This window comes from Saccostrea echinata, unplaced genomic scaffold (genome assembly GCF_033153115.1).
Source record: "Saccostrea echinata isolate AGI-Se365-2 ecotype Australia unplaced genomic scaffold, CSIRO_AGI_Sech_v1 ptg000054l, whole genome shotgun sequence".
In the NCBI taxonomy this organism is placed as follows: domain Eukaryota; kingdom Metazoa; phylum Mollusca; class Bivalvia; order Ostreida; family Ostreidae; genus Saccostrea; species Saccostrea echinata.
In genome coordinates, this window is record NW_026889803.1 from 15,030,668 (window position 1) to 15,046,132 (window position 15,465).

Sequence of the window (15,465 nt, forward strand, 5' to 3'; positions counted from 1 at the left end):
TTGTCAAATACTCAAACTTTTCCTTAATTACATATTGCTATGTTACAAATTTACCATGTTAAGTTTAAAATCTTTCCTTTACAATTATAAATACAAATTCAAACAGAGAATGGTTTATAAATTTATGTTAAGCAAACTAAAAACATTTGTGTTTTCCCCTTTAATAAGCATTTCCTTGTACTTATATATTTAAAATCTAAAATTTAAACCAAACCAAAAAAGGAGAGAAAATTGTAGTAAAGTTTTGAAGTTTAACCCTTACACTTTTATTTTGTGTACATATCTAAATATATCACCATGATATACTATTATGATAATTGTTCAAATGAAGGACACCTTTTCAGGATAAAATTACAAAACTACAAAATTTAATTCAATTAAAAAAATATTCTTTAAACAAAAAAAAGTTTGTTAAATACTTTGTTCTTTTCTACTAGTACACCATGTTTGGTTCCACAATATAATTTCCTCATGATTGTAGTTTTCTGGCAATGAAAGGACAGATATACATATATATATAATAATGGTGGTCTTTGTTACTTAGAACTACATGTACATATATTTAAAATACTTGTACATGTGTATATGTCACATGTATCTTTTTTTATGTTCACGTTCTTATAAATAAAACTAGCTTATCGATCAGCATGAAGAAAAATCACATAAAAATAACCTAGTGTTTGTCCCCCTCTATGGATGAGATCAAAGTAAGCATGCTTGATAAGTAACTACAAGTTTTACATTAAATGGTTTGTAATTCTGTATTGCAACAACCCATGGAAAGCCTCATCACATAAAAAAACCTAAGGTTATAAAGAAAAAAAACAAGGGACATATTCTTGGTTCCCTTTTATCAACGGTGTACCAAATTGGCTCTTTCAAGTTCCCGCACAAAATCGTTATGTGTTGTGTGAACTTCGTCCCAGAACATCTGTTGTTTGGTCTTTTTAAGCCACACTTCCACCTTGGGCCACATTTTAAAACTGAATCCTGTCCACTCCAGAAGCACGAGTACAGAGGCTACACAGCTGTCCGCAACAGTCATTTTGTTTCCTGCTACATATTTAGATTTCATCAGGTAATTGTTTTCAAGGATTTCCAAGTGAGTCGTAACTTGACGAAGGCCTTTTTCAATTACAGCTTCGTTTGCGCTCTCTGGAGAAAAAGAGTAGCTCTCCAAGAACTGAGGAAACACGTAGGTATATCCCACTGATCTGGAAATAAAAATAAGTCTCGGTTGAATACTTTACTCATCAAAGGACAAAAAAGATGTACGAAAACCATGCATACATATAATTGTAAAAGTTTTATCTTGAAAAAAAGATATACCTCAAAAGTTCACCAAAGGACCAAGCAATTACTGACTCGCATAACATTTGATCCTGCAAGGACAGTCCAAACCCTGCTGAATCTGTGTATTTCATTCCCAAGTACCGCAAAATGGCTTGTCTGAAATTAGAACATGACAGGTCTTACTGTATGTGTCACCATACCATCATTGTTTTCACATGAAGAGATACTTTTTTGACAAGAATAGAGAAAATGGACGTAGAAACTCACGCTTCAAAGACCACAATGTCACCGTCCACAAGAAGAGGGACCTCTTGATGGGGCTGATTCCGGAAAGCAGGGGGTAGATGTTTGGGTCCCTTGGAGAAATCCACATCTATCAGGAGGTGAGGTATCTCATGCTACAAGATAAAAAAATGACACTGATAAAATAGTCGATTTCCTTATTCAATTAAAGTTCCTTGGAAAACTGCTATAAATTGCTAACCAAGAAAAACTTCTTGAAAATTGTAGTTTAGAAAAAAAAAAGAAATTATTGAAACTTCGTGTTTTCTACATACATTTAGATTGAAACATTATTTGATTGTATATGTACTCAAAAATTGAGAAGGTCATTTTAAAAGTGCAAACAAGCCTACTCTTTTGAACGTCTTAAACAGAAGTATGTACATGTACTTCAGAACTGGACGTGACCTCCTAGAAGTGTAAAATTAGGCCTTGACAAAAGGTGCCGTGATTTCCAGAGAGATATTGTAAACAGAAAAGTATACACACAAATGGGAAAAATCTCCAAGTACCTACATTGTATACCCCCATGATTAGAGTGGTACAGGTATTTATCACAATGATACTTGAAATTTGCGGAAGTTCAAAAGAAATATGAGGGGTGAACTCTTGAATTTTTTGTCAGTTTTATTTAATTTATATCTTCCAATGGATCATAAATTATAGAGAAATATAATTAAGGTACTTCTGAAATGAGACACATCTCTGACATGCTTTTGTAAATGACTAAATAATATAATACACTAAGGAGATAACGAAGGGATGTCTGTTATATTTTGTTTCTTTATACAAATACGACTAAATCTCTCTCTCTCTCTCTCTCTCTCTCTGATGTATATAGATTTGTTGTACCATTTTCATATCTTATGGAGTGAAAAAATTGGCCCAGTTGCCAAAAAAAAGATCTAGTTGCAAGACTGTGCATACCTACTGTTTTGTTTCAATCAAAGAATTGTTGTTATAATTTTAATAAAATATATTAAACATATATGTTTCCAATTCTGTTTAAAAGATCCGAGATTTTCTATCCCCAAACCCGTATACCTTTGAATGATGAACGTACCTGATGGAATAAGCTAAATCTCAATTCATTTTATACGCCGTAAATCGGTGTTGAATACATTAACTTTCTCAAAATGATTTAAACACAAAAAGAACCTTTTTAATTTTGAGGATTCGACAATTTACACCTACGTGCACTATTTTACTAGGGTTTAAATGGATTAATATTGTCGAAGTACAAAATTTAAGGCAACCCCCACACAGAGTTATAAAAGGCATGGAAACTTGTGGAATGTATACTTCTTGTTTGACTGCTGATTATCTGTCAGATATTGTCTGTAATTTTCTCCGAAACCTTTGCAAAAAAAAAATATTCTACCTGAAAAATATCAGTTGGAAAGTTTGGCAAAGCAAATAACGGTTTATTCTAATCTTAGCAATTTTTTAATTCATGGTCTTAAATTTTGTAAGTTGGTTCAATAGTCAAATTATTCATGCAGTGAGATCGTCGACTTTAGACACACAGTTGAGTGACAGGAGTGCTTCTGCAGTGTATCAGTAAAGAGGCTGCGCAAAGATACAAAGAAAAGTGGAATTTCATGTCTTGGAATGGAAGACGACGCACTTGTAAAGCGTGAACTAGTGATCTCCAATGAACCCCCCCCCCTTTTTTTCCCTTTCCCAAATGTAGATTCTCTACGGTCATTTTTTTTTAACTACAATATTTAGATTTGCGCAGTTAAAGCTGTATCAACCCTCAATGCCTCAGAAGGTAGCTTAAATGTACCATGTTTATTTTGCTAACAGAGATTTAAAAGATATTAGATATAAATAGGCAAGTTTTCTTACAAACAGAGTTTATGGTTTACGTTAAGGTGTAATTATCCTAGAAGATCAATTTTCTAATGACAAATAACGGGAACAAAACAAATCAGATGTTGAATGAGGTTTTAGGACTTGGAAATTCTTATAAGATATCATATACATGTTGATATATTTAGTAATGCTTTGAAAGTTTATAGCAAACTTAGCGAGGGTATATAGGCGTAGTATACAGAAAAGTATGTGAGCTAATTCGAAATATCAGCACAATTTACAATTTATTTAAAAGAAAGATATAAATTTGCAATAAATGAAAATATATTTTTTCCGACCCCCCCCCCTTTTCCATTTAAGGAAAAAAGTTTCTTAAGAACAAATGTCTCCTATATCCAGCGTGGATATAGAGGAAACATTTATCACTCCTTTATCACAAACATAATGGTTTTTCTCATTCACAGTCATTATAATAGTTTCTCAATTCTATAATATGCACCTCTTTAAATACCATAAATTAAAAACATGTCTCCGCATAAATTGGCATTTTGATGAGTTAACATGTTCAATAACAATTGCTTTTTTATTTGAATATAGAATTCTTTTGTGATAAAGCGAGAATATATTAGCAAGTGCATAGCAGTTAATTTCGGTGTCGTTTAACCGGTTTAAATCTCATTTATTTTCTTAAATTATTATGCACATAAAAAAGTGCATTTACAATCGAGTGCTATATTTCCTCAGACACTTAAAGAGAAATTTTCAAATCATTTTAATTCTTAAAATCCCTAAGGAAAAGTTTACTTTTAAAAAATCTTTTCTCTCTCTCTTTCCAAATAGTATAACGATTTTTTATTGTCCTGATAAATGCATCAAATATTGAACAAGACCTACGCGGATTTTTAATGATATTTAGCAAACAAAAACAACCAGTCAAATGCACTTAAAATTTCTCTTTCAAAATTCTAACCAAAAAAGCATTTTCAGCAAATGTCAAAGCATGTGGATCTACAAAATACGATTAATATGTTAAAAGATAAAAAAAAAAAAAATACTGACTTTCAGGAAAGTTGCCCAAATGGCTATTTTATTCACAATTCTTAAAGATAAAACCAATTTAAGTTATGATCATTAAAGTTCAAATAATTTCTCAGTTGTCCTTTATATGATTTGTAAGTATTTCACTGTCAACATTTGCTCACAAGTCTGGATAAAAGTCATTTAAAAACATTTTTCACGCTATTTTAATTATGTGTACATTTATTAATTATAATTTAAAGTTAAAAATAGTAATACATTTATTTAAAGTTATATATATATATAAGATATAAGTCAATTATTAAATAACTATTTACAACATTATGCAAGAATTTAAAGTAATCGACAAACGACATTATACGGAGTTATTCAATTATAATTATCAAAGTTAGGTAAAATTAAGAAGACCGAAGACATATATTCCAAATCCCCTAACAGAGACCTGACACTAAGTTTATAGTTTATAGTCTTGAGCCCAAGAACATTGCTAAAGATTTTGCTCTTAGTTATACAGAATGCATTTTTGAAGCATAATTACTCTTAAAACTTTTTTATGTGTAAAATAAAGAAAGAAATTTATTTCAGCTAATACCATGGAAATTTTTCAGCTACAAAGATTAATACAATTTCAATGTATTGCGTAGGTGAAGCCAGAGAGTACCTATGCACTCTAAATGTTAGGAAAATAACCAAAGTTTTCTAAGACCACTAACAGTCAACGTTGCGACAACAAAATCAAATGTTTGGTTATCTTCGTTTTTTATTATGTCAACGACATTAAATAGGCACGGACTAATGGGCGATAAGTATTACGGGATTCTGTTCAATAGTCTGTCAATATTTTTGTTGCAAGTTGGCCACTTTCTTGGGAAGGATTAATTTTCTGACGTATCGAAACAAAATTAAACTTTCTTGTGAATTTTGCAAGAGAATTCATTTTCCATTTAAATAAAATAAATCTATTCAAAAATTTGGTTTGAGATATATTGAATGTTATTATGTTATTTGTAAATTAATGTTCACTCTCGGCCAGTGCGGACAGAGAGTAAACACGAGTAACGATTTTAATTTAAAGTCAATAAAATCAGACGCTTCATGGCAAAGGCTGCAGTCACACACTTTATAATTAGGTAGTAATTAAGACCCATGGAGTCACATAATCTTTAAAACTGAGTACTGCTAAGTGTTGAGTAGACACCTGTTTTCTTTGACTTGCGACATAATTGGTTTTGTTACAAATATTGAAAAAATGTATCTCCTCCTCTCCCGTTAATTTAAGAATAATTAAAATATAATTTTCTTGAGTGTCAAAATTAAGTTTGTTAAAAACCGACTGAATCAAATTCAATTAAAAATCCATAGAACTTCCTCGTTTTATTATCAGATATACGCTTTCTGAATGAAAATTATTGTTGAATCTATCAAAATATATCGAGGAAATATCAATCTTTGATTGACTTTAGGATAACAAAAGATTATTTACAACGTAATTTTATTTTCATTTTAGCAGTGTTCCAATCATGTGCTCAAAAGTCATAGAATTGTAATGAGTTTAAAAACATGAAAATTACATTGCAAAACATTGTAACAAGAAATATTTTCAGAATGTTGCTCAGAATTGCACTGAATGATGACGTAATTTACCTGAATGATGTAAAGCCAAACAGCTCGACAAGCAGGCGATATTCTCACCAAATATAGCTCCATCGGTCCTTTATGAAAACCATTCGTCTTTTTAGTAGTCATTTTCTCAACACCGTTTGTCTCCATCATGCACGAACCGGTTGTGTCTAATTAACGATTAATTCATCTGTCACAATTCAAATCAAATCCTAATTAACGGTTTGTACATTGTCAAGAAAAGCTTGTTTCTAATTTTCTTTCGCAGTAGTGGACATGACAGTTCGATCTCTCAGCGACAAAAAAATTGGGCAGACAGGATAAAGGACGGCAGAAGATTTAAATGAACGAACGGTTCTGTTAAACGTTTTTATGCCAATAAATCAGCTTCGCAAATAACACAAACAAATATATAAACAGGAAAGGGAAAATATTTAAATCCCCCAATCCCCATTTGGTCTGCATGGTGTCAGGTATTACATGTTACAACATGTATCGTCTCTTTTATACAAGTATTTACATTTAAACAAATCACAGAATATATCAATTTAAGATCTTTATATTATTTCTGGAAATTCATTGCTGGTAACTAAAACTACTTTGTGTAACATGCTACCTATTCCTGTACTAAAATGAAATTTTCTCGATTTATTTTTTTTTTAGAAATTTAATTTTTTTTCACCGAGTATGTAAAATAATATATGTATAATACTTTAAGTATTAAAAAATTCTTGCAAAAATCAACACAACTATAAAGCTGGCATGCTGTAAAAAGTACCCCCATCCCTTTTCCCCATTCAATCCCAACACCCCACATTGTTTGTCAACTTCTGTTCCATAGCAGACCTATTAAAGGTATTGATGTCATTTTGATCAAAACAGTTATTGTTATGCGATGTTTTAAATCCGCTTTACACTTTTTATATGAATAACTTAATAAACAAAATGATTTACCACATCGATGCTTATAATTATATAATCATGTATTGCGATATTTTGCGAATCACTCTCAGATTAACGTCATAACAGTGTTTTTAAGCAGGTGTTAAAAGATTATCAATTTTCAAACGACTTCCCTGAGTTTAGAAATTTCAAAAGAGTTAAATATTACAAGATTTTTTTGTGAAGCTCAAGTATGCCCATACAAATGGCATTTTCCACATCCGCTCGATTAATCAGATAAATTACCCCATTCTATACACACATAAAAATTAAAGTCTAAAATGTTGAATTTGCTGGAAGGTTTACTTGACAGACGCATACTGTCCAAAATATATATCGGCTATTTTGATCGAGAGAGAGAGAGATTAGAAGCAAGTTAATTTTTTTCAGACCAAAACTTTTTAAACTAAAAGAACCGTATCACTGTTAAATTTACGAACACCCATTAAAATTATAGCACATGAAAATTCTGTTTGTGAACATTTACAAGCAAGGTATTTCTCCGAATTTTTAGTTCTATATATTATTGTAAACACTTTATCCTCTTCTTCAAACAATGTTCACTATGTGACAACTAATTAGTACTTGAACTTCTAAATGAATTCTAGATGAAAAAAATAAAATCTCAATAGCATGTAGTTTATAAGACTTATGACCAAAAAGTCGACAAGAAAAAAAACCCGCAAAATTAATGAGCCCAATGAACGGGGCGGGAATTTGACTGAAAATAACTGAACAGAATTATGATGTATAGATAATTTATAAGTATAAAATATCTCTAACACACATTTATACTGATCTAAAATACGAGGACATAACACAGCAAAAACAATAACTTATTTGACGTCTTCAAATTTTCTTAGAACTCGGCAAATACAGAGATTTGTGTCTTTTTAATCCATGATCATTACTGAAGTTGTCATCTTGACGAAAAAGAAATGTACCCGGTAGAATGATCTCACACACGCTTGATTCGGGGTTAATGCTCACTTTAACTTCAAATTTATCCTTTGTCCTTGGATTTTTGTCGGATGTTGTCGAAGAGTTTGATAAAAATGAATGTGAAGCTAACATAGGTAAAATGTATTCACGTAAGTCTATTTTTCCTCCATCACTGTCGTCTGCTTTGTTATTCATTGCGCAAACTCTCCGGCGCCTAGGTCTTGCAGCACCTGGTCTATTTTTCGGATTAGATGTGCTGCGTTTTCTTTGGCTTTCAAAATCACTTTCACATGCCGATGACACTTCGTCTTCGACAAAACTACGGTAAACAGAATCTTTCCTGAACCACTTTTCCTCAGTCCCTGAAAATGATTCATTTCTTGATTTTGCAGCGTCATATCCTGCATCTTCGACGCTTTTCGCCCATGAAGAACGCAGCATTTTCTCACGCCTGCGTCTATCTCTGGAACGAATTGAATCCTTACTTGTGACAGCTCCAGGAATATCAACTGTTGTTAACGACTCATTGTCGTGAAATCCATTAGAGAACATCCCATCGTTCATGGAGAATTTATCAAATTCGGCAGAAGAGTCAATGTCTCGAAAGAAGTTCCTTTGACTGTCCGATTTCATCTTGCTTGTTGGAATCCATAAATCGTCAATAGACAGAACATCTGAATTATCAACCTTCTCCGCATTGTCGGGATTTTGCGGTGTTGTCGGATATCCACTGTCGGAATTGGAGAAATCTAGATACCGAGAACTTGTCCGATGTAATTCCCGTTCTGATTTCGGGTGAACCTCTTTCTTGATATCAATTTCATCTAAATTTTGGGGTTTTTGTTTGGAAGAAATTGATATTCCCATCTTTTCTTCCACAGACTAGGGTAGATATTAAGTTGTTGATAGATGTGTTTATGAATATAAAGAGGATTTCCAAATTGTATCAGATTGTGTTTGGATATATCTAGACAACACAGTGCTCACACAAGGGAGATTTCGGAGTATTAACATTAAAGTCAATATAACTATTTACAAACCTGTCACAATTTATCAATTTTTGCACTTCTATCTATTGACTGAAATGATTTTCAATTTAGCAAGCTAATCATCATTATTTCTAGTAATTTTTCAAGTTTCCTCGACTTTGTTTTACCAACAGAACGTGACCGAATTACAAATGCATAAACAAGGATTAAAAGGATCGACTCACTGCAGTCATATAATGTAAACGTCACAAAACAAGAAAATGATTGTGCACCGTTCTTTCTTATCCTTATTATAAAGTGGTTAAGGATAAAACAACTGAAATTGAAATTTTAAGACATAAAAACGATGTTCCAGTATTGAATAGCAAATAATCGTACTTCTGCTCTAAAACAAGTGCCCTCCTATTCCTCGAAGCGTTAGGGTTAGTGAAATTATTCCCCCTGTCTGCCCATGGACCTTTTTTCTGAAAAATATCTCTCGACTTATCGAAGTTTGTATGGTTATACACATACACCCTTTGAACGAAGTCACATGGTTTTTTCAAACAATAATGTCTGTCGTTATTTTTTAAGATTTCCATATAGATTGCATTCATTCTCAAGAAGTTACTGTCGCCCGCGTGGCGCAGTGGTTAGAACGTTGAGCTCTAGAGTCGCAAAATAAGGAGATCATACGGGGATCTAGAGGGAGACACCTCCACCCACCCACCCATCCCCAGAATTTACGGATTTATTAAATATAAAGTAAGTAAAAAAAATGACCCTCGACGCCCCTAGAAAAGCGGACCTTTCTTAAGTTGTTGTTTGCTTTTTACCAACCCGGGTTGGATTTTGAATTTGAACTGGGGTAGACCCCCAGAGAAAAAAATCCTGGAATCGTCTAGCTAGTCTCGAATCCCATTGCGGGACGTAGAAACCGGTCTTTTGAATAAAACACATGTAGGTTCCCATGTCGCAATAGGTGTTTTTACAAAAAAAAAAAATCCCTCACTGCTAAATAGCAGGTTTTTACAGCCTTCCATCGGCATATACTCCTTTCTTAATGAGATTTCATGAATATGCATATCGAACTCAAAACGAGGCTAAGGTCGTATCGAGTATAAACAAAAATGGAGGAGAAAAAAGCGTCTGCAACGCGAGACTTGACAAAAGTACCATATATTACCTTTGGATTTGTCGAGAGCTTTATAAAGAAAGGAAGTCAGAGTCTCGGAGAAAAGGAAATATCTAAAGGATATAAATATTTCTCCGAGAGATATGTAACAAACATCACAAGTACGTATTAAAATCTCCGTTTAAACTTTCACTTTGCTTATGGATCATACGATGGTCAAGTGTTATAATCTATACACACAATGAATGGAAAGAAACAGTCGCATAATTTAAATCATATAATGAAATATAATTTTCATAAGCAAATAAGTCAACAAAATTATACACTTTCCAAAATAATTCAGTTCACAGTGCAGTAAATGGATGTGTAGTGAAAGGAAAATGTCACAGATCACAGCGCAGGAATGAATCACCTCATGATATTGAGGTAAGAAAAAAAATCAGTTTGGATCTGTAAGATTTCTAATTACGTGTTTTAATTAGCATGTTTACATAATCAAATTTTACTGGTATCAGGATTTGTAAAGTGTCAGATTTATAAATATGTTTTGTATCTAGTGATCTACACTTTTTCTATGCCTCAGTTACCAGTTTTTCTTTAACAAGCTGTGGTACAATTTGTAGATCTTTCTGCTGGATGGTCCGAGTGTGGACAGTAGTACCTGTTCCTGTACAATTGGACAGTCAGGGCACTGTGGGCATGTCACTGGGTTGCTATTTTGTCTTGCGCACATGAAATCTGCTAACATGACATTCATACCATCTGATGTTTTGAAGACTTCTCTACCTCAGACCTGGCATCTGCCCCGAGGAGAGAAGATATCTGGAAGCTCCGCTGACAACGTGGTCGTACATGGTTATGATGCTAAATCACCTCAACAACAACCTCGTGGATTGCGATCAACTTTGTACAATCCAATCAATTCTGATGTCCCACCAATCTCAGAACTTTATTCAAGAGTTTCGGCAGTTGACAAGACTTCTTTATTGCTTACTGTTGTGAATTTGGGTAACATAGTGGATTGCAACTATACAGACACAAAATTTGGTAAATTTCCAAAAGGATCTCCCCTGGCTGTGCAACAAAAACTGTCATCCCATTATGTATTGAATATTTTAGATGCTGGTGAATTCCCACTCCTTCCTGTTGAAAATGTTATGCAACAACAACTGCATATGATTCTTGATGAAAAGAAAAGTGGCAGTTTGTCCTCTATATATGTGACAGAAGAGGAGTGCCATCAAATTGAAGAAATGACAAGGTTGCAAGGAGAGAGTCCGAAGTGGCATGCGATTCGCAAGGAGAGGATAACAGCATCAGTTTCTGGTGAAATTGTAAAACGTAGAGCAGGTAAGGTGTTATAGATCATGCAGACATTACCTCATTAAAAAATATTTTCAATATTCAATATATATTAACATCGATTAAAATTTACATAAACCTTAAAGCCTGACTCATTTTATATGATATTATGCATTTATTTTATTTATGTAAATTTTAATTTGTATGCTGAAATTATTTTATATACTCTTTTCATAGATTTTGGACCTTTAATAAAAAGATTGAAAACAACAAGAAAAGTTGTCACAGAGAGTATGCGCCGTGGATTATCATTCGAGGCGGTAGCTGCTGAAGCCTTTGTACAAGTAAGCAATGTTAATCTATTCTATCAAACTTGTAGCATAATATACAATCACTAGTATGCATGTTCACAGGATTCCCAACATTTTTACACAGTAATCTATGCATGACTTATGTCAGATTCATGTATTTTGTTTATATCATATTTTAAAATCTTATTAAATTTTTCATAAATTGCAGCTGCAAGACAACAATGTCAACATATACCCTTGTGGAATCATTGTCAGTCCTTATGCTTCCTGGCTTGCTGCTAGTCCTGATAGGAAGGTATACAACCCAACCATGAACCCCCCATATGGTTTACTGGAGATAAAGTGCCCTGTAAAACCTTTGACAGAGTGTGTTTATCTGAAGAAGGATGGGGATGTATGGAGATTGAAGAAAAACCACAACTACTTCTACCAAGTTATGATGCAACTTGCTGTGACAGGTCTTACCTGGTGTTACTTTTTTGTGTGGCACTGTGATGAAAGCCATTTGGAGGTGATTAACTTTGATAATGAAGAGTGGCAGGAAATGAAAAACAAGATTGATTCCTTCTATTTTAACTACTTCCTTGAATAAAACCTTGGTCTTTGACACTTCTTTTAGAATACTGAATTTTTATCATGTACAGTAAAACAAACTTATAGCGAACACATCTTTTAATGAAATACTGACTAATGAATTCTCCCTGACTGCAAATTGATTTCTTAATCCTTATGGTTTTAAAACATGCTTCATACTGACAAATCTTACAAATTAGGTTTAAACAAAGCAAGCTTGCTTGCCCCTGGCACTTTGTTATAAGCATGTTTTACGGTACAGCTATCTTAAAAACAGAGTACCACATATATAGCTTACTGAATAAAAGCTGCATAGAGGATATGTATATATAAAAACATCACTTATCACAAAAGGTAAAAAATTATCTTGAGAAAAATAACTAATACAGTCATGTTCAGCCAATATCAGTTTAATCAACAATAAAAACAGTCATTGTAAGAATTTAATTACTAGTTAACATCACAAAATGAAATATCATGGCAACTTACACCCTGAACTCAAAATTGAGTAAATGTATGTCATGTGTATTCACATTGACTATGTTTTTTTATTTACACCAATCTTTCACAAGAGGACCTCTGAACAGAGTCAGCATATTGGCAACAGTCCAAATCTGATTTATTGTACCAGTCATACTCAATGGGATGACACCATCAAAGAGATGGTATTCTTTGACCCTCCGGATATGTCGTTCAATATGTATTCTAAGCTTTGCAATAATTTGTGTTTGCTCTACTTCCTGCTTTGAAAACTGACCTTGGCTGAGAAGAAAGGGTGGGGCATTGACAGAAATACCTGTACCTTCTAATACTTTGTTCAGCACAAACCCTTTATCGGCCATAATTGAATCACCTTCTTCCAGAAGATCAAGGAGACCAGATAATTTTGTAATTTCAACATCTGACATACACCCTGTGTATAATGAGGACACAAAAGTGAGAGCTCCATGAGGAGCAATTCCAACAAGCCCTTTCCATGTGTGGGAACTTTTGTATGTTGAATAACATTTTGATCCAAGTGCTAGGGACGATGGACGCTCAGTTTTAATCTCTGTGCAGTCAATTATGACTCTAGTTGAGGGGTAAAACAATTTGAAGGACTGGGGCATTTTTTCATAAGTTTGTTCCTTACTAGGCCAAATATTCATGCTGCCTAAAATGAAATACAGAAAGTTTGCCCATGTTATGATCTTTCGACTAACTGTAGAAACATGACAATTGAATCTGACTCCTAAATCTTGTGCCATTAGACCACATTTCAGCCTGCATAGGAACATGAACAACTCGTCAATTAACAACATGCTTCTTTGTTTGCCTACATTTACCAGCTGGTTAGGTTTATCACATGATTTATAATAATAGCTTTTCATACAGGTTGCAGTAGGTTTGACATATTCAAAAAAAGCTAAAAACATAGCCATTGTTGCAAATCCTGTGTAAAATTGAATCATTGAATCGTCATTTGAAAACCGCTGAATTCCAAATCGTTCAACCTCAATCCTCTGCTGTAGAGCCTTTATTTCTTCATCCTTCTTCTGCAACAAACTTTCTAATTCTTGAATTCTCTCGATCTTTTTCTGCATTTCATCAGGAGGAGGAGAACTAAAATCATGATTTTTTTTTTTTTAAAAATGAGACTCTGCAAAAATTATATTACATGAAAATAAAAGTCATACCTTAAAGACATAATGACCAGCATTCTACTGTCCAGCAGCAGTTGAAAGGTAAATCATTCAAAAAAAGTTGATTACAATTGCAAACTGAATATTATCAAGTCATCAGTTTGACAAAAGAATAACTTTTTCGAGAATGATCCATGTTAAATATGACTTTGTAAAACATGTCCTGAAAAATTCAAACTTTAGATTGCAAGTCAATAAATATTCCATCAGTATGCATACATGTATTTTAAATAAAGTAGGCACCTTAATGACCTTATGCCTTATGTACTTTTTACTTCATCATTATTTTAAAAATCTATGTTTCTTTTAATATTCGACAGATACCATGCATCACATGTCTTTTTTTTAAGCTTGTCTTGAACAATTCAACTAAAATTACCCATCCTCAATTAACATTGATGGAGTAGAATCCATTCCCTCATGTCTCACAATATGATCCTCAAAATCCTGCTTCGGTATTTTCTCTGGAAGGATGTGTTTCACAATTGGGCGTCTAGTGTTGGAATCTGCCTTCCAGGAGAAAACCGAGGGGACAGATCCAGGTTTCAATGTTGTCCTCACTGGTGTCCATTTGATATCTTCCCTTTTAAAATGGCGAGAGCAGACAACTGTTTGATCACTTATCTGAATAATATTAAATGAATTTTACTCAATATTATTTACATGACATATATACTAGAAGCAGTTAACATTTTGGAGCATTTCTACATAACTTTATTAGCCTAAACAAAACAAACTTGCATGGAAGATGCATCTAGGGATATCAGTTGATTAATGATACTTCATAACAAATACATGTAGCCTATGTGAATTTTTTTTTCAAGTTGAGAAACTATGGGGTATTAAACTTCACATGTAAAACACTGTCATTGATTGTTTTAATATTTAACTGTTTAACTACAGTAATAACGATTTTTTTTTTACTGGACTTAACGCTTTTTATGATTACAGAAAGTTACGGTAATATTTAGCTTTTACCACCTCTATTAAACAGCTGATTGACTTCCTGGTTAACATACTCCACTAGGACCTACATGCCTCTGCATCATGATCAGATGACATTTCGATTTATAAATATGTCATTCCAAATGTATTCTAATAAATGTATGAAAATTATGATTAATCAACTAATGGTAATATATTTTTGTTTAAATAAGCGCTGATCACTGATTAGTTTGCATCAATATTGTTTACGTGTTCTTGAAACATGTATTCGAAGGTCACTCACAGTAAAAAGGGGGCCAGGGTCTCTTTTGATCGCTTGGATCCATGCCTTCCTCATTTCGGGCGCCTTTGGTATCCGGTGAAATGATAACTCTGGATGGATTCGCCCATTTCCGTTACAAAATGGTACACAACAGTGTTTGTCGTGACCCTTCCCTTCCTCCTCTGACGCCGACATTTTGTTTACATTTTACCGACCTTAGCCTCGTTTTCGATTTTTCAGCGCGACTTATGAATATTCTTTGAAAATGGAGTATTGCGGTGCAACGCAGACAAAGAAGAGTTGCTTGTACTGCAGACACGTTGACAAGTTTCCATTCAAACTCTGACTCGAG

At 33.4% G+C, this 15,465-nt stretch overlaps 3 protein-coding genes across 3 annotated transcripts; 1 reads left to right on the top strand and 2 right to left on the bottom strand.

Annotated features, from left to right (window-relative positions):
• Window positions 1-332: 332 nt before the first annotated feature.
• LOC133205892 (glutathione S-transferase theta-1-like) lies at window positions 333-6,432 on the bottom strand. Its single transcript, XM_061341784.1, has 4 exons — window positions 6,076-6,432; window positions 1,561-1,691; window positions 1,330-1,449; window positions 333-1,214 (listed from the first exon to the last, which is right to left on the bottom strand). The coding sequence occupies exons 1-4, from the start codon at window positions 6,202-6,204 to the stop codon at window positions 854-856; spliced, it is 741 nt and encodes a 246-aa protein (XP_061197768.1). The 5' UTR covers window positions 6,205-6,432; the 3' UTR covers window positions 333-853.
• A 3,526-nt stretch (window positions 6,433-9,958) lies between these two features.
• On the top strand, window positions 9,959-12,243 carry LOC133204655 (uncharacterized). Its single transcript, XM_061340402.1, has 5 exons — window positions 9,959-10,199; window positions 10,382-10,464; window positions 10,662-11,388; window positions 11,578-11,684; window positions 11,860-12,243. The coding sequence occupies exons 1-5, from the start codon at window positions 10,034-10,036 to the stop codon at window positions 12,241-12,243; spliced, it is 1,467 nt and encodes a 488-aa protein (XP_061196386.1). The 5' UTR covers window positions 9,959-10,033.
• A 529-nt stretch (window positions 12,244-12,772) lies between these two features.
• Window positions 12,773-15,308, bottom strand: LOC133204656 (uncharacterized). Its single transcript, XM_061340403.1, has 3 exons — window positions 15,135-15,308; window positions 14,286-14,530; window positions 12,773-13,826 (listed from the first exon to the last, which is right to left on the bottom strand). Exons 1-3 carry the CDS (start codon window positions 15,306-15,308, stop codon window positions 12,773-12,775), a joined length of 1,473 nt encoding a protein of 490 aa, XP_061196387.1.
• Window positions 15,309-15,465: the final 157 nt, after the last annotated feature.

Coding starts and splice junctions, on each gene's coding strand:
- LOC133204655 (XM_061340402.1), top strand. CDS start 10,034: ATGGAGGAGAAAAAAGCGTCTGCAACGCGAGACTTGACAAAAGTACCA. Junction 10,465..10,661: donor AATCACCTCATGATATTGAG/GTAAGAAAAAAA, acceptor TACAATTTGTAG/ATCTTTCTGCTGGATGGTCC. Junction 11,685..11,859: donor CTGCTGAAGCCTTTGTACAA/GTAAGCAATGTT, acceptor CATAAATTGCAG/CTGCAAGACAACAATGTCAA.
- LOC133205892 (XM_061341784.1), bottom strand. CDS start 6,204: ATGATGGAGACAAACGGTGTTGAGAAAATGACTACTAAAAAGACGAAT. Junction 1,692..6,075: donor TTTGGCTTTACATCATTCAG/GTAAATTACGTC, acceptor TTTATCTTGTAG/CATGAGATACCTCACCTCCT. Junction 1,215..1,329: donor TCCTTTGGTGAACTTTTGAG/GTATATCTTTTT, acceptor TTTTATTTCCAG/ATCAGTGGGATATACCTACG.
- LOC133204656 (XM_061340403.1), bottom strand. CDS start 15,308: ATGTCGGCGTCAGAGGAGGAAGGGAAGGGTCACGACAAACACTGTTGT. Junction 14,531..15,134: donor ACCCTGGCCCCCTTTTTACT/GTGAGTGACCTT, acceptor AATATTATTCAG/ATAAGTGATCAAACAGTTGT. Junction 13,827..14,285: donor TCAATGTTAATTGAGGATGG/GTAATTTTAGTT, acceptor TCATGATTTTAG/TTCTCCTCCTCCTGATGAAA.